This window comes from Coloeus monedula (assembly GCF_965178545.1).
Source record: "Coloeus monedula genome assembly, chromosome: 12".
NCBI lineage: Eukaryota > Metazoa > Chordata > Aves > Passeriformes > Corvidae > Coloeus > Coloeus monedula.
In genome coordinates, this window is record NC_138792.1 from 19,068,564 (window position 1) to 19,090,836 (window position 22,273).

General features: G+C 56.7%; 1 protein-coding gene across 1 annotated transcript; it reads right to left on the reverse strand.

Moving 5' to 3' along the window:
- Nucleotides 1–858: 858 nt before the first annotated feature.
- NALF2 (NALCN channel auxiliary factor 2) lies at nt 859–20,441 on the reverse strand (the record flags this gene model as incomplete). Its single annotated transcript, XM_082289235.1, has 3 exons — nt 859–1,268; nt 1,750–1,921; nt 19,668–20,441. 3 exons carry the CDS (start codon nt 20,439–20,441, stop codon nt 859–861), a joined length of 1,356 nt encoding a protein of 451 aa, XP_082145361.1.
- Between the last annotated feature and the right edge of the window lie 1,832 nt (nt 20,442–22,273).

Below are 22,273 nucleotides of genomic sequence, written 5' to 3' on the forward strand. Positions count from 1 at the left end.
CTGTGTGCCGCTGGAGTCACATCTCCCCAGCTCCTCACCGAGACAAGTCCCACCAGCCAGGAAGGACAACAGAAAAGGTTACACCAAATCATCAGGACACTTGGCAAAGTGGGATGTGGGAATGCTGGGAACATCCCTCCTGCTCCATTCCTCCTCCCTTTCCACCTCCTCACATAAAGGAGCAGGAAAGGCCAGGCTGGAGGAGCAGCCGGGATGCGATGAGACCAACCCCGAGCGGTACCACAGTGCAGTGTCACAGCGTCCCACTCCTGTCCCCAAGCGCCATCAGCGAGGCAGTGCCGCGCTGAGGACACTGTGCCCCACCGGGGTGGTTCTGCCCCGAGCTGGTGGCTTTTCCCGGGGACAGGAGTGGGCCAGGCTGTGCCGGGAGGTGCTGCCCCTCCGCCTGCTCCCTCAGGATTCACAGACCCAGGAGAAAAGGAACGAGGGCTGGGCCGACCGTCAAACCTCGGCACGGCACGGGCAGGGGAGGCGCGGGCGCCCAAGGCACTCGCGGCAGCGGCCAGGGGACACTCGGCAGTCCCATGGGGACACCCCTCGATTCCAAGGGACCCCTCCCCTCGGTCCCCCCACCCCCGTGCCGTTCCTGCCCGCCCGGCGCCTGCGGGGCCGGGAATGCTGCCCCTGCCGGAACCCTTCTGGCGCCGGGTCCCGCAGCCCTGTGCGCGTTTGAGACTCTTCACCACGGGGATGCCCCGCGCGAGCAGCTCTTGGGGGATGTGCGGGGGTGCGTGTGCGCCACCCCCAATCCCGTGCCTCCCATTGGAGGAATAGCATGTGCCCCCCTTATGGAAAAAGATCTGGCGTTCTCCTTGGAGGTCGGCTCTGCCCTCTGCGTCACTCGTCCCGTGCCACGCTCTCCTCCAGGGCGGGCGGGGCCTCCAGGCCGAGCCCCCCGGCGCCGCCGTGCACGCTCGAGAAGGACACCATGGTGTGGAGGAGCATCAGGACCAGCACGCACAGTCTGATCCTGCTGCTGCCGAGGCGAGACCCCGCGGAGACCGGCAGCAAGGACGGGGAGCGGGGCTGGTGGTACTGGTGGTACTGGTGGTGGTGGTGGTGGTAGAGGTGGTAGTGGTTCTGCCGCTGGTGATGGAGGTGGGGGTCGTGGCGGTGGAAATGGAGCGACTCTGACGCCGTGGATTTGGGGGATGTGTCCTCGTTGCTGTCTGGGGGGTGCTCGCAGGAGTCCCATTGCACTTCGCAGCACTTGGCCTCCTCGTCGGGCAGCTGGTTCTCCAGCAGCCCTGCGGGAAGGAAGGAAGCAGGAGGAGGGGTCAGCGCAACACTGAGGATGAGGCTGCGGAGGGAGTGAGCCCTGGTGCGTGCCAGCTGTGGGATGGGCACATCTGAGAAGCAGGACACGCAGACACCCCCTGGGACTGGCCCCCAGCATGTCTGTGAGCCTGCACACACCAGCAAGGTGAGCTCAGGGCTCCCCAAATCCTGCTCAGAGAGCTTCAATATCCCCACCCTGCTTTAATCCATCACCTGCAGCTCCTTCCACGCTTTAGCTTTCAGAGGTAGGACTTTCACCTCCTGTGCTGAGATGTTGCAGTGGCCCCATTAACCCCTTATCCTGCACCACGTTTTGGCATCAGGCAATGCTTCCACACTGCCCCTCCTCCCACTCCGCCCCACAAGCCTTCCAAACGCAGGAAGTGGCTTGGAAATTCCCCAGGGCTCACCATCACCCCCCGTGCCCAGTGTGAGCCCGGCCCTCCTTACCCGTACAGATGAAGCCAGGCAAACCTCCATAGATCAGCTCGTCATTGTCCGGTAACACGAAGGGGCACCTGGTCTGCACCTCCAGGCAGTATTGCTTGCATGGGATCCGCTGCCGGCACTGCTGCTGGGTCACGTTGAAGTACTCGGAGCACAGCCACGCCTTGTAGACAGCCTGGGGGAAATCATGGAGAGGGACATGTCACTTCCCAAGTACTGGGATAGCTGGAGTGTAAAAGGGGAAGGGAGAGCTCCCAGCTCTCGTGGGAAATGTGTGTCGGGGTCACTTGTTGAACAGTGATGGATTCAAACAAGCCACTGGAGTGTCACAATGGTGGAACACGTCTATCCAGCTAAATCCACCATAAAAATAAAGCTAAATAACCACATGGAATCATGTCCCCTACAGAGAGGCACCGTGACAGATCCTGCCAACATCAGCGACCCAAGAGCTCAGTCTGTCACATAAAAATTCAAACGTTCTTGGGATGTCCTCATCCCCAAAACACCCCAGTGCTCCCCAGGGCAGGGGAAGGACTCATGTCTCCTCTGAAGTGCCTTGGTCCCCACCAGCTCTGGATGTGCGACATGGGACAGCGAAAGAGATGGTCCTTACTGGAAATTTCCTGCTGGAAAAGCTGATGGACAGAAGCAGATGGGATGCAGCACACGTAGCAGCTGCACGTCAGGCTTGTCCCTCTCTGCCACCAAGTAACACTTTCCTCACCTTCCCCACCTGGTCCTGGGAGAGATTCCCGATTCCCTAACATCTGCAACTTCTGCTGTGCCATTTCTTTTGGCTCAAAGGGAAAACTTTTTCATTTCCCATGGACGTTCTGGCACTGGCATGTACCAAACAGCGGTACAGGTGCCTCCATGTGCTCTGTTCACCTTCCTGATGCTTCCAGCTGTGCTTGGCAACATTTCCAGAAGGAAGAGCACCCTGGGGCTTCAGCTGTGACTGCAAGGCTGTGCCACATTCCCTGCCTCTCCAGCCTGTCCAGAACTGGGTTTCCCTCTTCCCTTCCAGCCTCCATGTGCTAGTGCCCGTTGCAGACAGCCGGGCATAGCCCAGACGGCCTCAGTTACAACCATATTCCCAAATTTCCCTCATCTCCCCAGCAAGAGGCATGGGGGAAGTTGTTTGTCTCCACTGGCTGTAGCAGAGAGGGAGGGAGAACTCCATTTCTCCTGGAGTGCATCATCCATCAGGCTGCAAAAAACCCGTGGCACTTCCAGCTCATCCATGAACTCCTGTGGGCACAAGTGACAGCACCACGGTCATTCCACGACCACATCCAGCCTCCTTTGAAACCAGCTAGAAAGGGCTCCCTGTGATTCAAAGGGAATGAGTTTCCCTCTTCGGCATGCTTGGAGAAACCCCATGCTCCTCCTTCCAGCTGCACTTTCATTTTCTGGAGGCTTTAAACCCATCACTTCTTTGTTTCCCCGTGTTTTCCACAGATCCTTATCATCATTTGTTTGGCACACGGTGCTGTCTCAGGATTACAGCTGGTTGGGAAATTCTTGGCAAGTTATTTTAGTTTGGGGTTTTTTTCCCTGGAAAATGCCAAATCATGAAACCCAGAATTTTCACAGCAGTGTGTTAGCTTTGGTGAAACTTCCATCCCAAAAAGTTTAATGGGCACCAGAACACAATTTTCAGAGTGAACATTTTGGAGCAGTCCCCAGTACCGTGGCCAGGCCTTTCCCCTGGGAGGTGGGAATGCAGGTGCTTGTTCTCCCTGTCCTGTTGGATGTTAATTACTGAGACACAGTGGAACAGCTCCAGAGGAGGGAATGACTCTGCAAACAGAGTGTGAGGACACAAGCAGGAGGGTTTTGAGGCCTGTATCTGCATCCTTGAACACATCAACCCTGGAAGTGTCCGGGGCCAGGCTGGATGGGGCTTGGTGCACCCTGGGATACTGGAAGGTGTCCCTGCCTGTGGCAAGGGGTGGGACGGGATGGGTTTTAAGGTCCCTTCCAACCCAAACCATTCCATGACTCCATGATCTGCCTGAGCTGATTCCCTAGAGCTGAGGAGGAAGAGGCCGTGCTCCAGATGGGCCACAACCCACACTGCAACACGTGCCCTCCCTGATGGCCTCTGCTCCCTTGGGGACAGTGTCAGGAGCAAGGGGACACGGGAACAGCAAGGAGGACACAGCAGGACCCCTCAGTGGGTGGCGCATGGCCCTCTGCAAGCCCTGTAAGCTCTTCTCCATTGGGAAAGCAGGACCTGTCATTGCTGGAACCTCAACAGGATGTAAAGGAGGGTTAGAGAGCTAAGGGGACAGTGACACTTTACACTGATGGGACACAGCACCAGGGGGTGTAAAATGGGCTCCAAAGCACCCACTGACTGCCCAGGATTTATCCAGACAGGACACATCCTTATTCCAATCTGAGGACTCGACAAGTCCTTGCCTGGACACAACGCTGTTGTTTCCACATGCTCCAGACACACTCCAGCGTAATCTGGAGCAAAACAGAGAGGGGCCTTGTTAATTACCTTAATTATTTGGGCTGCCTTTAGAGCAACAAGGAGAGGGTGTCCTGAGAACACCCCGACCCTCGGAGCATCCGGCAGCGAGGGGCTGGAGCAGCTGCTCCTTCCCCTGGTGACCATTCAGGATTTTGGACAGCTGGTGTGGAGACTTGCTTGAATTTGAACTGGCTAAAGTTGGGCAGGATGAATTCCCCCCAAAGCCATGAAGTTTTCAGGATTAAAAGCCAGATGGATTAACTAAACCACAAGCAGCCTGTAGTTTAAAGGGGAATTATGACACACAAGGAGCTGGATGGGCATCACTGGTGTGCCCGGCCCCATCTGGGACGGACACCCTGAATCCATCCCTCCAGCTCAGCCTCTTTTCCAGCCCTCATCTGCCTTAGGATAAACATCTCCATCAGTGGGACTTCCTCGTGTTTCCCAAGGAGGTTGTTTCACAGCACTTATCTTGCTGCCTACAAGTTTTCCTTCATACTTGACCTACATTTTTCCATCCAAAAGTTCACTCCCTTCAATCATTCCCTCCACCATTCCCTCTCCCTGCTCCGTGTTTACACATCTCTAATATTTGCAGATGTCTCACGCTCCCCCTTTAGTCACAACTCAGGCAAGCTCGGCTGATTTACTCGCTCCCATCTCCTGCCAGCCTTCTTCCCAGCTCTGACCCTCTCCCACGCTGCTTCCCAGATCCCAGTCACATCCCAGCTCCCACGTGGGCTCACGTGCAGCTCGGCATGGAGGGTACACTGGGTGCTCCAGCAGAGGATTGTGGGCGTCACATCAGCTGTCTCAGCTCCAGATTTGTGTGGAAAAGGCAGCCGGAACAGGACATTTCCCAGAGCTTTGTAGGAAGCTGCTCAGGCTCATCCCATTCTCCCATGGAAACACAGCTGGCACAAGCAGGCTCTGCATGGATCCACAGGTTTTCCCCCTAAAATGTTTGTGCTGATTCCCATCAGGGAATCAGGCAGAGGGTTGGGGTCACAGACATGGGACATTCCATGAATTTAATGAAAACATGGAAGGAGAGACTGCAAGGAGCTGGTGATACCACTGGGGAGGGCAGAGTTGGAGCACTCATCCAGAACCTGAACCAGGATTCCCTGGGTGCCTTCTGCTTTTCCTTCCCTTTCCAGGGCACCTGTCTTCCCTGAGGGAAGCACTGATCCCAGCCAGTCCTTGCCATTCCCTTGCTGCAGATCCTCCAGGTGCTGCAGCAGGATTTCCTGCAGCTCTGCAGGATGGAAACTGCCTGTGTGTACTCAAAACCAGAGACATCCAAGATCTGCTGGTCCAACAGGGCTCTCCCACTCAACCGGGATCAGGCTGAGACACAGGTGAATCTCCAGGAGATCCCAGCATCTTCTCCTCAAGCATCCACAGAGATCCATGTCACAGGCAAGGAACAAATTCCCTGGGATGCTCAAGGTTTGGTATCTCCAAGCTTATCCCACACAATCTCCTTTGTTCTGCTGTCAAAAAGGACATGTGGGAATTTAGGACAGGAAGAAATTTATTCCCTGCTTAGATCAACTAGGAAAGCTCCCTGGTTTCCATCCTTGCCCTCTCTGGATTCTTCAGGAAGCGGGTTGGGCTGCAATCAGTGTTCCTGCCATTCTGGTCTGCCTTTTGGCAGATCTCCAGCCTGGCCAAGTAAATATAAGTGACCTGAACTCCAAATAGCTCCAGTTTGGTGCCCTCTTCCTGCATTTTTAGCTCAGAGGACTGGCTGTATGACTCCAAGAAAGCACACGGAATTTGGCTGGCTAGGAAAAGAGCCAACTTCAGACACCCAATTTATATGGAAGGAGGAGGACAGCCTATCGGAATTTTGCAGGTGGGATGAAATACCTCATCAAAAAAGACATTTAAAAAAACCCAAATGAATTGGATTTCCAATAGTGAATTAAGCTCCCTGTCTGCTCACACTTCCAGCAGGATCTGGAAGCAGCAGCCAGAGGTACAGCGCTTTCACAGGGAATTCTGTGCCAAATGGGAGTTCTTCCCTGCCTGCACTACTCCCTCTGTCTCCTGTCAGTACCAGGACAGCATTCCCCACCAAACAGCTTTTCCAAAGTCTTCCTGTTTCTTTAGGATTTCTGCACAAATTCGGCCACTTCAAGGCCAGGCCAGTTGCTGGCAGGATGCTGGAAACACTGGCACCGCCTGTGGAACCATCCCAGCTACATTTTGGGAGAACCGAGGAGCAGGAATGGAGCAGCATTGTCGGGATACACCACCACTGCAGAGCATGCAGGGCTTGGGATAGTCTGGATGCCCACTGGGAACGCCAGCTGTAATTAACACAATAAACTGTTGTTTTCCCATCTGAACAGGAATCAATGCTCGGGAAGTTTCCCCAAGGAAAATCCTGCTAATGGCACAAATGTAACAAACCCTTCTCCTTAATTAGAGGCAGGGGTTGGGACAGCATCCCCAGCCCAAAATCCACTTCTCTGGAAGGGGGAGATGCAGACTGAAATGGGAGGATAATGAGGGCAGAAAGGGAAATAGGGAGTTTTTCCCTACAAAGTAACTCCCAGAAGGAGAACTGGGAGTGTGCTTGGACCAGAGGTGAGGGTCAGTCTGGAAGCTGGACTCTGCCATCATGACTCTCCTCCTTTCCCTCTTCTCACTGGGTGCACCCAGCTCCCAGCAGGGATGGGAGGAGAAATCCCTGCCTGTCCCCCAGCCTGGAGCAGCCCACTCCCCTCCCAGAGCAGTTCCTGGGACTCACAATTCCATCCTGGCCTGAGAGGAGCATCTGGAGTGGCTGTGCCTCGTTAATCTCGGACACAGGGAAATGAGCACTGCTAATGAGCCGCTCGGGCAGCTCTCCAAGCTCTGGCACATCAGGATGCAGCGCGGGAAGCAGGACAGGCTCGGGGGGAGAGAAGAGCCCCCTTGGATGGCAGAGGATTAAGGGAATGCTGAGGTCCAGGGCCAGCCAGGAGGAGTCACAAACACATGTGCAATGTCCAACTACCACTGTATTCAATTAACTGGGACAGTAACAATGTGGAGCTTTAAACCAGCTTTCTTAAGGCTTTTTAAAAAATTCTCCTTGCTATGGGCTGTTCCAACATCATCTCTGGAACAGCCAATTTTTGGTTTCTTTGATAGTTCTAGAGTTGTTATCCCTGCCTTGACACATTCACATGCTCTGGGTTAGGACAGGGGGGAGAAAAACACCAACCCAACCCTAAACTCCCAACAGCTGGGCAGGATTATGGGGTTTGCATTGTTTTTCCTTCATTTTTAATATAAAGTTGCCTTTTGCCTGGCAATGACAGCGCTGGAGCTGCAGCTCCTCCGTTTCCCAACCAGGGGAGCCTCTGCCCATTGTACCCAGCTCCAGAGGGCACGGAGCGGCGGCTGCGGTGGGCACTGGGACGGGGCTGCCAGCAGGAATGCCTGGGCCATGGATGGGGATAGGGACGGATGCACGCCGGCTGCAGGGAATGGCACTGGTGGGAATCCTGACCAGAGCGGGTGTTCCTCAAACACCACTGGAAACTCCACATGGAGCTGCTGGGCTGGCTGGCACGTGCCCATTCCAGGCTCTCCACTGTCCTGCAGCCTGCTTCTCTCCAGGGTTGGTTTTCCCAGAAGTTCCCCCCCAGCCATCCCATCCATGACACCCGCCTGCATCCCGCTTGTTGTGTGCTGTTCTGGACGCAGGGGGGTCCGGATCCACTGACCAGGCTCATCCTCAGGGATGGTTCTGGGTAGTGGAACATCCCCTGTGCTCCCAAACTGTGGCTTCCCACCCACATCCTGCAGGATCAGAACATATCCCTTGACCTCAGTGATGAAGTCACTCCCAAATTACCGGGAAGAAAATTGTCAGAGCTACTTACTCACCACTCAGTCACCTCATGAAGCAGCTGATAAAGCTTAAAACTTTTTAAAAATAAAGCATTTTAGCTTTAATTCCCAGATCCTGGATTAAAGAGACTGTCTGAATGCTCCTTATTTTAGAGGGAAAAGGCCCAAATTTCCTCCTCCAAGCCACTCAAACCCAGTCTGAGACAACAACGCCCCAAGTGCTCATTGTTCAAAACGAAGAGAAAACAGCTTTAAAGTGTGACCCTCACACACCTGACACACTCAACACCCAGGTAACAGCTGTCACACTATGTCATGATATCAGGCAGCTCTACACGTGCCTTGGGAAGAACTGGAGTGGGAAAGGATGGGAGAACCAGCACCCCAACCTGTCTCTGCAACCACATGCACACCGCCAGCACCCACAGGTGATGGGCCAGGGGGAGGCAGTGCCAGCTCCCAGCTCCGGGTAGGAGGTGGCAGTGCCAGCTCCCAGCCCTGGGAATGCTCTCAGGGGACAGACACCACAGTCACAGTCACCTCCTGGCTTTGCTCATCTGCTCATGGCAGCGAGGGCTGCTGTGTGCAGAGCCCAGGGAAAAGCCTGGTCTCATCCCAGCAGATGCCACATTCCCCTTGGAACAAACCCGGGAGGGAAGAGCCTGTGCTCGTGGCTGTACCAAAGCAGGAAGCATTCCCTGGAAGAGCAGAGCTTGTGGACTTGCTTTGGACACCTCTGGCAGCTCCTGTGCTGAGGGGCAGAGCACGTGGCATCCCAACATGGCCGTGTGCCTGTGCCTATTGATTAATCACAGTAATTAATGGCACAGCTGGATGAACAGGAAGGCAGTGACCACTGCCAGGCCCTCCTGCTTTCCACAGCCACTGCCTGTCTCCATGCATGTCACAGGTCCATGTCCCTGCCCAGCAGTATCTACAGCCCTTTGCCTCCCACCACAACTCCCACTTTTCCCAGTGCAGGTTGGGATCTGGCCTGTCCAGCCACCCAGCCCTGCCCGACCACTCCTACAGCCCCCAGCCCACTGCAGGAGGCTCTTGATCCCCGATCACTGCTAGAAAACATCCCAATTCCCATGGAATATTTCCATTTCATTATCAGATTCCACCTCAGGGTAGATGCATCCTCTCTCAAAGGGGGGTGAGCACAGGGTGACGGTGCTTTGCTCACAGATGTGAGCTCTCATCCCAGCATTCCCGATGTCAGTCTCCTGTTCAGTCCCCCCTCCTCACATCCTGGGTGTGTCCCCTTTACAGGCAGTGCCTGGGACACGGTGGCCCAGCCATGGTGGGCTGCCCGTAGGCACTGCTGCCAGACCCCAGGCACAGACAGTCCCTGTCCCAGGATCCCAGCCCGGGAGCACGGCGAGGCCAGAGGGACTAGCATTCCCAGGCTGCTGTTAATCCAGGTTGCCACTCTGTGCTCCCCTTTCTAGAAGGGGTCTTGGCTGGGCTTTAGAGAGAAGAGCAGCTGGTCAGGAAGGCAAGGCCAGATGGAGTGTGGAGGTTTGTGTGGGAAAGGGGTGGACACCAGGAGACAGAGACAAACAGCTGGTGGCCAGGGAGAGAGCAGCTCTCCTTGGCATCTGGAGGGCTCTGGCCTTGTGACAACACATGGCCATGCCCCAGGGGGGAAGGAGGGAGATCAGGCCTGCAGTTCCAGGGCCTTGCCACACTCTGAGGAAAGAACTTCCTCCCAATATCCCATCTAACCCTGTCCTTTGGCAGTGGGAAGCCATTCCCCACGTCCTGTCCCTCCAGGCCCTTGTCCAAAGTCCCTCTTCCAGCTCTCCTGGATCCCTTTTAGGCACTGGAAAGGGCTCTAAGGTCTCCCTGGAGCCTTCTCTTCTCCAGGTGAACAGCCCCAGCTCTCCCAGCCTGGCTCCAGAGGGGCTCCAGCCCTCGGAGCAGCTCCGTGGCGTCCTCAGGACTTGCTCCAGCGGCTCCAGCCTGGACAATCCCTCACCTGCCAGCCCCCAGTGAGGCTGCAGTGACCAGTGCGTCAGTTAGCAGCCCATCCTACCAGCCCAATTAGTTAAAAAAGTAATTAAAGACCTCTGCAAAACTGAAGCTGAACACGATGGAGTTGGGGACAGAGGGAAAGTGAGGTCCCTGCAATCTGTTAGGATAGCTTGAGGAATTCACTCCCATTAGATCCTGCTGCAGCAGGATTCAAAAGTGGATTAAACATTTATACAGCTAATGAGAACATCCTGTTACATTAGATAGGATATAAAAAAATAAAGGCGAGACACTTCAGTGCCACGAGCCATAAATTACCCACCAGTGATGGGGGCGAGGGAGAAGTTTCTTTGCTCATCCCCCTTCCAAGGAAGTGGTGAGGTTGGAGAACTGTACTCAGGATGGTGTGAGTGTCCAGCCCAGCAAGGGCTTGTCACAGCAGAGCTGTCTTGCATCCAGTGCCTATGGAAGGGCCCAATCCTGCACTCTGCCAGGAGGCCCTTGCACAGCATCCCATGAGGTCCCACTTGGCACAAGTGGGAATGGGACAGGGTGTAAGGCAGCAGGAGGAACCTGGTCCCTCATGTCATCCTTGTGCACCCCACGGAGAGGGGCGAGCAGCAGGATCTGGCCCATCCCAGCTCCCTCATGGCACAAGTAGAGGGGAGACAGAAGCATCCTGCCTCCTGGGCACCTTCCATGGTCACAGGGAAGTGCACAGTTTTCCATGCTCACGCTGGGCCTTACAGCCACATCAGCTTGTGCCCACAGGTCCCTTGAATGCAGGAAAAGATGATTTTGAGATGCTTATCAGCACTCCTGGCAGCTCCTACTGCTGGAGACACACAACAGGCCATGGCTCATGTCAGACCAGAAAGCCACAACCTCTGGTTTTCTATCCCTGGCTCAACACCACTTGCAGAGATCTCCCGCTCCCTTCTAGAGGAGGAAAGCCCCAGGATAACTCTCAGTCTCTGTGGTGAGCAGCAGGCAGGCGCTCCCAGTTGGCATCACTCCTCAGGCAGCCAATCCCAAGGGATGCGCTACTGCAGGGAAGCCCCATTCCTGCTGTGTTGGGGTCCCTCCCCTGCCATGTAGCCCTGGCAGAGGGGCCCTGGGGGGGAGGCACGGGGTCTCCCTGCCCCTGGTCAGCCTCGTTCCCCATTGGTTGGTTTGGGTTCCCTGATAACGCCAAGGACCCTGGGGTCCCGTGACTGCGGGGTTCCTGAGCAGAGCCCCGGCCATGCGGCTGGAGAAATGAACATCTCTGAAACATCTACCACGAATCTGTCCATATATACTTCGCTTCCATGGGACTCCTGGTTTGAAATATGCTTGTTGCAGTAATCCCCGCTGCAACAAACTGGTGGAGGAATGCGAGCAAGATACCGATCCCTGAGGAAATTTGTGAGTAAAAAAACCACTCTAGACCTCTCTTCTCATCTTGGTTTGGATATTCTCTCTGGACTATGGAAGAATCGTGGGAAATGGGGCTCTCTGAGCCACAGAAAGAAATGTACCTGGAAGTTAAAGGAATCCTTGAACAACAAAACAAAAAAGTAATGGAACCAGGAGTCCCATGGAAGCTAAGTATATATGGACAGATTCGTGGTAGATGTTTCAGAGATGTTTATTTCTCCAGCCGCATGGCCGGGGCTCTGCTCAGGAACCCCGCAGTCACGGGACCCCAGGGTCCTTGGCGTTATCAGGGAACCCAAACCAACCAATGGGGAATGAGGCTGACCAGGGGCAGGGAGACCCCGTGCCTCCCCCCCAGGGCCCCTCTGCCAGGGCTCCATGGCAGGGGAGGGACCCCAACACTGCTGCTCTCCCCTGGAGCAAGCCCAGGACAGCCTGGGGCTCTCCCTCTCCCTGTCCCTCTCCCTCATTATGCTCTGTGGAGTAGAAGTGCTTCCCCTGCATTCCCATGAGCAAGAGAGCCGTCCCAGGACCATGCTCCGAGTCAGGTTGGCATCCCAGAACCCCTGGTGCTTCCTGACAGTCTCATTTGAATGGGAGAGCAAGGAATGACGACAAACAAACAACACGGCACGGCAGGAAAACACTGCTCCTGCACACACAGGCAGAGACTCCTGTGGACTCCTCCTCTCCACATCCAGCTCCATGGAAAATGACATGGAAGACAACCAGCTCCGAGGAAGAAGACACTGAACACCAAGAGCAGGTCAGAAAGATGCCCAGGTCTGAAGAGGGTTGAACTCATTACATTAAAGACAGAAACACAGCTCCTGCTCTGCCAGCACTGTTCAGTCCTTCCCAAACTGCGCCTGTTCAGAAAATTCCAAGAAAGTTCCACTTTCCTCCTCTTCCTCTGTTAACCACCAGCAGTAGGGAACGCTTGGGTGCCTGCGGGCACAGGGTGGTCCACGCTCCCCGGTCGGGGCAAACCCAGGAGCTGGCACACCCCTCACCAGGAAAACCCCCATCCCAGCCACTTCCAGGCCACCTCTCCAGCTCTACCTTCGCTCTCCCGTCCATCTGCAGCCTCCACCCACCAGCAGCGCTGCAGAGCTGCCGTGCAGCGATAAGATTCCAGCCGAGACGCCAAACACGTGTATCTTTTACTCCTGAGAGGATGAGCAGGGCAGGTGGCATTTCCTTCTCCAGCCAGGACCAGGAACACCGGGATGCTGGCGCAGGCAGGGCTCTGGAAAACCAACTCCTTGCCAGGTGAGGCCATTTCATGCTGCTTTTTTAACGAAGTGGCCACATTGGCAGCATCTGGGGGACTCCTCCTGTGACACCCCAGGAGCATGGCTGGGAGAGAGGCCCCAGGGAAAAGCCAGGAGCTGGGAAGAGGAGTGAGACTGAAGCAGCCGAGCCATCCCAGGCAGGCAGCTGCTGGCTCTGCCTGCGGGAATGGGGCTGGAGCAGCGTGGACAGATGGCTACTTCTTGCCCAGGCAGCCTCTGTGTCTCATTCACAGATCTGCTGTCCCTGAGTCATTGCCCTTCAAAGGACAGCAGAGCCGAGCTCCTGCGTGGAGCCAGGCATGAGTCGCATCCTAATGGCATCCCGGTGACAGCGGGAATAGCCCCCGGCAGCCAAGTACATCCTGCCTCTGCTGCCTGCCTGCCTGCCTCCCACCCTGGAGGGCAGCTCTGGAGCCCGAAGCAGAGAAAAAGCCTGTGGGACATCCCTAGGGACAGGCCTGGGGCCCTGGGATGTTTTGAGCCCTCTCTGTGTGTGATCCTCGGCACTGCCAGGTGCTGGGGTCAGGCCAGGCCATGTGTGATCCCCGCTGGGCACAAACTGGCTCCTTTCCGGATGGAAAAGAATCCTGCCCTCAGGCAGGGACCAGGAGAAGCCCATTGTGAGGGCAGGTCCAGCTGGGTTCAAGCAGACACGCTGTGCATCCTCTCCCACTTCCTGGTGCTGGTGTGGGGGGGTGCTGCCTCCTCTCCCTGGGATGCGCGTGGGGCTGGAAGTCACCATGGCACTGGCACATCCCTTTGTCCACGGGGAGCACGAATCACTGCCTGGTAGGAATAGCAGTGTGGCAAGACAACCCTGATCTGGACCACCACAGGCAGCCTGTGACAATGGATGTGCACAGCAAGGGGGCTGGGGGTTGTACTGTTTTCCCAGTGCCCACATTTTGCCGCTATCACCGCACGCGCTGCTGAGCTCCCGACTCCCAGAGCCTTCCCGCGCCCCACAGAGCAGCCAGATACTTTCCATCTCCAGCTGCTGAGGTGGCATCTCTGAGGAGCTCGTTCCACCCTGCTGGTGAAGTCCCCGTGCCCAGGGATGGGCACACATGGAGAAGAACCTGGGCTTGCATCCGGCACTGACGGCAGCAGGCACAGCTGGCAGCACACGGAGCAGGAACCAGCGCCGGAGCCTGCGGCACTTGGAGCTCTGCTGGTGACAGTTTGATGGAGACAGATCTCACCCTCCCTCGCTGTCCCTGCACCACTTGCTGATCTGCCTGTTGCTCCAGGGAGACCTGCTGCTGCCTTGGGGAACTTGTGGGTTTTCCCTGCAGCACCACTGACAGACACGGGTGAGGACGGGCAGACAACAAGGACTGACAGACAACCAGTGCAAAGGAGGCAGCTGAACACCGCCCAAATCCCCCATAAATCACTCCCATTCGCACCCTTTGCTTCACTCCACAGCACCTGTGTGGGTCCGGCCTCTAGCCCATCACACACTCCCAGGCAGCTTGAGATGTCTCAACCCCAAGTTAAACTCAGGACTGTCCAAGCACCATCTGAGCATCCCCATTCCCTCCTGGCTTGCAGCCCTCCCAAAAGACCCAGGTACCACTGGTGCATTCCTGACACCTCTACACCTTTTTTTCCACAGGGAAAACTCCTTCCATCAGTTCAGTTTTCGTTTCTCCTCTTTTCCAAGCCTTGATCTCAGTTTTCAAGCATCGAGGAAGTAGCAGACACAAGGCACTGGAACCGGGCTGTGCCAGAGGCTGCAGCCACAGCACCTGCACACCAAACCCACCACAGTCCTTTGGCCCAAATTCTTTATACAACTGAATCACATCTTCGCACAGGGCTGCAAAAAATTCCCTTTGCTCCCACGGAATGGGTGGGGAACACGGAGCCGCACACTTGGCTAAGCTCGTGCATGTGCTCCTGCTCAAGCTGCCAAATGACTGCGCTGATCTGCTGGAATTACTTTGGAATTCACACTGGAACCTTTCTTCACCTCATGAAACGCCTCACTGGCCAGGCTGGTTCTGGAGGAGAAGCTCTGGAGCTGACACGATGTGTGGGAGCAGCTCCTCCCCTCCCAGGTGCTGCTGTTCCTGGTGCACCAAATGCTCAGAGGGGACCAGGTCCCGGGTGCAGCTTTGAAGTCACCCATGCACAGATTCTCTGGAAGGCTCATTGCTAAAGCAACTCTCTCAAAAAAGCACAAGGTTTTGGTGAAACCATTTTTGCTGTGGTTCTCAAGGGACCTTCCCTCTGTGCAAGGAGCCATCCAGGCTCAGAGCAGGAGTGCACCAGGTTGAGCAGCATTTTGGATAAGCCAAGCCCAAATAAACTCGACTTGAGCTACTTTTGTGAAGGTAAAACGCTGCTTTGGTTCCCCCAAGAGGCATCCCTGGCACTGGGATAACCCCAAGACATGGTGTTCCCAAAGCTCCTGGCCCCAGTAGGCTTTGATTTCCAGAGGATGCTCCACAGGGAGGGATGCTCTGTAGGGATGCTGATTGCTGATGCTATTCCCAGTTAAACAAGAGCCAGAAAACAGGACCCCAGAGGGTACTGAACCTGGGCACTGGGGATTTTCTCCCTGTTCCACGTGGGCTATGCCAGGGGTGATGCCAGAGCAGGAACAGCCTCCATTTCTCACCACATCACTGTGCACCTGCGGCACAGAAACACCAGCAAAGCCTTGGGAGCGAAATCCTGCCCTGCCAGAGGTAGCAGGAAAACCAGAGGTGCAGAACCAGATCCCACAGCCACGGGCCCATGTGCAGAGAAACCTGATAATCTAATCACATCTGAGATGCTACAGGTCCTGTCCAGCCTGTCAGGCCCCCTCCTGCCTGTCAGCCCTTCTCTCTCCACAGCTTTGTTTCTCCAAGCCTAATGACTCCTTAATTCTGCGGGCTTTGTCCCATAGATCTTGATTTGCCCCGGGGCCGGTGGGAGGGGGCACTTTTGGGAGCTGTTGGGGCGGGAGCCAGCACGCAGAGCTCGGCCTTGGCACGAGCAAAGCTCTCATCTGGCATCTGAGCCAGAGCAACACTGCTCTTTTCCTGTTTGGAAAGATGGGAAAAAGGCACAAACCAGCCCTAAGCATCCCTCAGGGCATTGCTTTGGAGGGACTGCGATTTCCTCCTGCACTAAGTCCTGCAAAGCCTGGGTTGACAGTTTGAATGCTGCTGCTGTCCCACATTTCCTGATGGCTGTTCGAGTCCAATATCCATGTCCCCAGGTCATGACCCCCTCAAACCCCTTTGGAGGACGCTCCAAAGTGTCCCCACAACTGCTCAGTGCACCAAGTTCATTGTGCCTTGCAGTGACAAAGGGTACAAGTCACACAGGAACAGGTGAGATGGAGGTGGCTGGCAGCTGCTCCCAACTCAGTTAATGACTTTTCCCTCTTATGCTCAGAAAAACACAGGCGTTCTCCACCTTTTCTCCACATCATCCCTACCTAGCACCATAACACACCAGCTGGCAGGCAGATCCTCACAGCAAGAGGTGAAATGTGTTTGAGAAGATGGACCTTGTTTGAGACCTTGTGGACCCACTTCCCTCTCTCCCTCCTGTCCCACAGGATGCCAGAGCCCCTGTCCATGAGGGTCCCTGTGGGAGCCAGACCCCCAAAATCCCACCAAATGGGAAATGCAAACAATAAACCCCAGAAGTGCATCTTCATGGTTCACTGTCTCTCAGCCACAGGGGATTTCTGGGGTTAGCTGCAAGAGTAACCAGTAGAACATTTCCAGGGAGTTATTTGGAAGCTGACGGGAATAACAACATATGCAGAAGGTGGGATCTGCCCAGGAATGATCCCCAAGCAGAGAATAAAAAGGAAGAGTATTACAGCACTGAGTAATCTCAGCATCTGAATTACACACGGACCCCACCATTTCATGGGATTTCTATCTCCCAGGGAGACTTTGGTCCAATCTTCCCCAGCCTCCAGGCACAGACAGATCCAGGTTTGGGATGCTTAGAATGCTGCTTTCCCTCCTGGCAGCACCTGCCTTTCCCCCCCAAACATGAGCACAGCTCTCAGGATGATTTATTAACAAGGAATTATGTGTCTCCTGAATCCAATCCACAACACTCACACACTTCCAAATTTTTAGCTCGGGGTCAAACCTGCTGCTGAGGAAGGAACTGGCAGCTCTGGCTGGGATTTGGTGTTGCTGTTTTTTGAAATCAGATGGAATAAAGAGCCAAAATCACCGGAGTGGTTGGGCTGCCACAGAGCTCCCTGTGAGCTGTCTATTGAGCCACACTTCTTAGGGACTAAATTCCAGAGGGATCCGTGGCTCTGCAGAGGGAAGCTGTGTGCAGGTGAGCTGGAGCTGCTGTGCTTCCCCATCTTCAATTTTCCAGCTGCTGTTATGGAATGGCAGGGATGCGAATGGGAAGCAGCACTAATTCTCCATGCACAGCCCTGCTCCCATGGTCCCGTGTCCCAGAATTATCCTTTAAATCCTGTTTCTCCAGCTCCAGAGTTCCTGCAGCCAGAATCCTGCTGTGAGGGCTCTGCAGGAGCTCTTACACTGGCCAAGCTGCACATTCCAGTCTGTTTTCCTCCACTCTTCTCCTATTTTCCTGTTATTTGCTCTCAGATGTTATCACCATCGAGCAGTAGCTCTGCCATTCCTCACAAACAGGTATTATCCAGGATCTGGACAGGAATTACAAACTCACACTGCTTCAAAAATCCTGCCAGCCACATTTTTCCAGGGCAATGAGTAACTGCAGTCCCTGCTCAGGTCCAGAGGACTCGAAATCAGGCCAAAAACTCGCTCGTCACCACAATGCTGGAGGGGTCTGGCACTAGTCTCAATTCACAGATGGGGAACAGCCACTGAGAGGAAAAAGCTGAGTCTCATGGATGTGAAAGGCTGGAGTAAGGCACCTAAATATGGAGTGAATGGCCTTGAATTAAGCAGCCTGATTTTCAGGAGTGACCAAAAGGATGGGAGCTGTGAGGGCTCTGGTGGGAGCAGCAGACTCGGGCACTCCCACGGGAACTTCCCCACGGGTGGCCCAGAGGAGTGTGCACAGGTTGTCCCTGCTGCTCGTGCCTCCTGTTGCTTCCCAAGTGCTGCCTGTGGAATGCAAGGCTGGAGCTCACAGATGCTCTAGGGATGCACTGACACAACACGGAACCAGATCAGAGGGACGAGTCCTGCCACTGCCTCCAGTTCTGCATCTCCCAAGCACATTTCCTGCTCTCCCATCAAGGATGTTAAACCCAGGCACACTTAATGGAGACTCATCGAAGCACAGCTCTGTTTCTACATACTGTGGAGTCCCAATGTAATGATTATTTTCTCACCTCTTTCACTTTTCTCTCTGGGTGTCCCAGTAGAGATGGAAGCTAAGCTTGAAGCTGGAATGTCTGTGCTCCACCAGACACAGCACAGGGAGACCCTGATCCTGCTGGGCCCCTGGGAGCAGGAGCAGCACAATGGACAGCACCGAACTCCCTGCAGAAGAGGAGCAGCGGGACCAAACTACTCGGAGCAGGCTGAATACTACGTCCCTTGGAAACCACAGGGGGAATTTGGGCAAGCAGATTGTAATTACCTGGCTTGGCCGGGGCCCAGAATGCCAGCACAAGCTACTGCTCAAATCCAGCTCCTCACAAAAGCGACCCTTGTAGTGGCCAGGATCTCACCAATGTGCCCTTGGTGTAAGACACCACCTCAGTGTCCCAGAGCTGCTCTTGCTGCTGCTTCTGCACTTTCCCAGGGCAAGAACATCACTCCAAGAGCTGCCCTGCAACTCCAGGTGTCCCTCAAAACTCCTGTCCCAGAAGAGGAGCAGTCAACCCAGTCATACTACCAGGGAGGAAGCTCTGCCACCATCCCTGTGGGGACACTGCTGTCACACACCTCAAGACACAGCTCCAAGAAAGAGAAGCAGGTTTAGCTATGGAGACCATTGCACTTCCCAGAAGTGACGTCTGGAGGGAGCGTGCACAGGTGAGCCAGGCAGCTCAGAGCAGGTGGAAGCTGGAGGCACCACAGGCTTGTAAGAACGGAGCATCCAGCAGAACCACACTGGGGGCTCCAATGGAGATCTGACCACAACTCTCATTTGGGAGAGGAGACGGCTTCATGCTGAGGCTCAATCCCATTGATGCTGGGAGGGGCAACCAACCCATGGGCTTTCAGAACATGGACTGTGCCCTGGGGCTAGGGACAGCTGACACTGGGGGGAACACGAAGCTGGGAGGCACATCCCAGCATGCCTGCACCAGCTCCCTGGGCAGAAAGGGTGGAAGAGCTGGAAAAGGGCTCCTGTGTATAGGGAAGGGGCCCTGGCACCATGGTTCATCTCAGGTCACTGCTGGTCTAATGACAGCCAGGCAGAACCCTGGGCTGTCCGAGGAACAGCAGCAGGTCTGAGGCAGAGGTGAGGGGCCCCACACCTGTCCCAGCTCAGTCCCTGTGTGCACAGGGGTGCACATGGAAAGGGGTGTGGGTGAGGCTGGTAGGGATTGGGATGTTGGGAATGAAGTGCTTGGATTGAGATGGCATGTCAGGATTGCGGTGTCAGGATTGAGTGCTGGGAGTGGGATGTCATGAGCTGGGCGCTCAGATTGAGGTGTTGGGAGCAGGGTGTTGAGAATGGAGTGCTGGGAGTGGGATGTCGGGAGCTGCCTCTGTGTGCACAGGTGTGAAGGGATGTGGGAGCGCTCATTCAAGCCAAGTCCTGCCGTGCCTTCTCTGTCCCACCACCCGGTCCCAGCCTTCCCAAGGGCTCCAGACTTGTCACACCACCACTGCCAGGAGAGGTTTGGGGAGCAGAGGGAGACCTCAGCCTGTGGGTAGGCGTGGGAGCAGGGAGACCGCGGTACCCCCACGCTACCAAGCCCCGTGGCCCAGCTCACCCCAGATGCCCCCTCGTACCTTGCAGTCCGTCAGGCAGGATCTGACCGAGTACTCTTCCGATTGCAAGTACTTCTCCAGCAAGAGGTCGAACTCCTCGTATTTTTCCTGAGCGTGTTGGTCCAGCCGCTGGTACGCCTGGACGCAGCTGCTACAGGCCTCCCCGCCCAGCGCCCCGGCCGCCGCCACCACCAGGTCCACCATCAGGTTGTCCAGGCTGCAGTCCAGGCCGTCGGGGCCGGCCATCTCCCGCAGCAGGTCCCAGATCGTGTAAGTATCACAAAAGGAGAGGTTGAAGTTCCTGAAGTAAGCCTGCAGGAAGGTCCTTTTGGAGGAGGGCGAGGCGAAGAAGGGCGCGGCGGCGGCGGCGGCGGCGACGGGGGGCGAGCGCAGGGGCGCGCCGGGGGCCCGCGGGCGCTGCGGGGCGAGCAGCCGGGCGCACGCCGAGTCCAGGTCCCCGCGGGCAGCGGGGCAGGGCCCGCCGGGGCCGCGGCTCAGGTTGCCCAGCAGGGCCTCGCAGCTGCCGCCTCCGCCGCCGCCGCCCGCCGGCTCGGCCGCCAGCAGCGCCCGCGGCCCGCGGCCCCGCGGCCGCTCCCGCGCCCGCAGCTTGGCCCCGGCGCAGAGCCACAGATGGTCGGAGAGGAGCACGGTGAAAAAGAGGAGCGAGGCGAGCGACAGGCGCCATTTCTGCGCCCGCTCGGGGTCGGCCACCGGCTTGTCGCTGCGGCGCGGCGCGCAGCACACGGCCCCGCCGGCGGCGCCCCCGCGGGGGGACATCCAGGCGCCGCGGATCATGCCGGGGGCGCGCGGGCGCCGGGCGGGCAGCGCCGCGCTGCCGCCGCTGTCACCTGCCCCGCGCCGCCGCCATGCCCGCGCCGCCCCCGCCGCGCCCCGCCGCCGCCGCCCGCCCCGGCCCCGGCCCCGGCCCCGGGCATGCCCCGGCCGCCCTCACTCGGCTTTCCGCTTGCCCCGGCGCGGTGCCGGGGCCGCGCCGCGCCCGCCGCCGCCGCCGCCCGGCCCCATCGCCCTCAGTCTGTCGCCATCTTCGGCCGCGCCGCCAACACCTTGAGGAGCCGCGAGCGCTGCGCCTGCGCGCTGCCCCCGCTCCGCCGGCACCGGCACGGCCGCGGCCCGGCCCGGCCGGCACTGCCGAGGTGCTGAAGGACAGCTCCGATCGGCCGCGCCGGGCCGGGACACCCCCGCACCCGCACACCCGCCGCAGCCTCGGCGGCAGCTCCGCTCTCAGCCTCGGCCTCACCCCCGCCCTGACCGTCACCTGCACCCTCATCATCACCTCATCCGCACCGTCAACCTCACCCCCTTCCCTCATCCTCACCCCCACGGTCATCCTCACCCTCATCCTCACCTCACCCTTGCCATCATCTTCACATTCACGCTCACCCTCATCCTAACCCTCACCTCACCCTCACTCGAATCCTCACTGGAATCCTCACCCTCACTGACTGGTCCCATCCCAATCCCCGGTGTCAACAGGTCCCAGTGGAGAGGGGCTATGGGGGCTCCGGCAGCAGCCAGAGACACGGTGCTGTCCCCTGAGAGCACAGCCTGGTGTCCCCTCACTGCCCACCCACCCTCAGCCTCACAAAGAGCCCCCAATGATTCCATTTCTGAGGGACTGGGAGAGAGCTCTCACCAGGCAGCAAAAACGCTTCCAGGGACATCCCTTATTTGTGTCCCTCAATCCCTGTTGGGGGGTTCTTGTCGTGGTTAAACCCTGAGGGACCATCAGCTCCCTGGGAGTGGAAAACAAACAGAGCAGCTGAGGGAGCTGGGAAAGGGGCTCAGCCTGGAGCAAAGGAGGCTCAGGGGGGACCTTCTGACTCTCCACAACTCCCCGACAGGAGAGTACAGCCGGGGGGGTCGGGCTCTGCTCCCAGGGAACAGGGACAGGACAAGGGAAACACCCTCAAGTTGCACCAGTGGAAGTTTAGGTGGGACATTAGGGAAAATTTTTTCACTGAAAAGATGGTCAGGCATTGAAACAGACACCAAGAGAAGCAGTGAAGTCGCTGTCCCCGGAAGTGGTCAAAATCATGTGGCACGTGGGAACATGGGTTAATGGTGGCCTTGAAGGTGCTGGGGTTGATGGTTGGATTCAACAGTCTCTGAGAGCCACTCCAACTTAAATGATTCCGTAATTTTATGGACATGAAACCCCAGTGTACACAGAGCAGAGGGCAGAGCCTGCTTGGAGGCTCCTACTCCATCCATGAAACCATCCTCACCCTCGGGCACTAACCTGGCATTGGGACACGGTTTGGGTGTTCCTGTTCCTGGGGTTTTCCTCAAGTTCTGTCCCAAAGTGAACCAGTTCCTCCAAGGCCATGGGGTGCTGGAGCTGGTTACCCAAGCTCCCTCAGGAGAGTGGGATCTTGAAGGCACAGGGAAAGACACTGGAGGCTTTATCCTCCTCCTGTTAGTCCTCCTAACCTGTGAGGACAGTGAGCCCCACGGGAAAGGGGCTCTCACAGAGGGGCTGTCACCTCAGCTGGTGCCATTAGTCACAAAGGCCATGGTGTGTGAGCTGCTCACGCTCCAACAGCTCGGCCCTGGCTGAGGCACTGAGGGAGGGAAATACCTGGTGCAGAGCCAGGAGAGGTTTTACA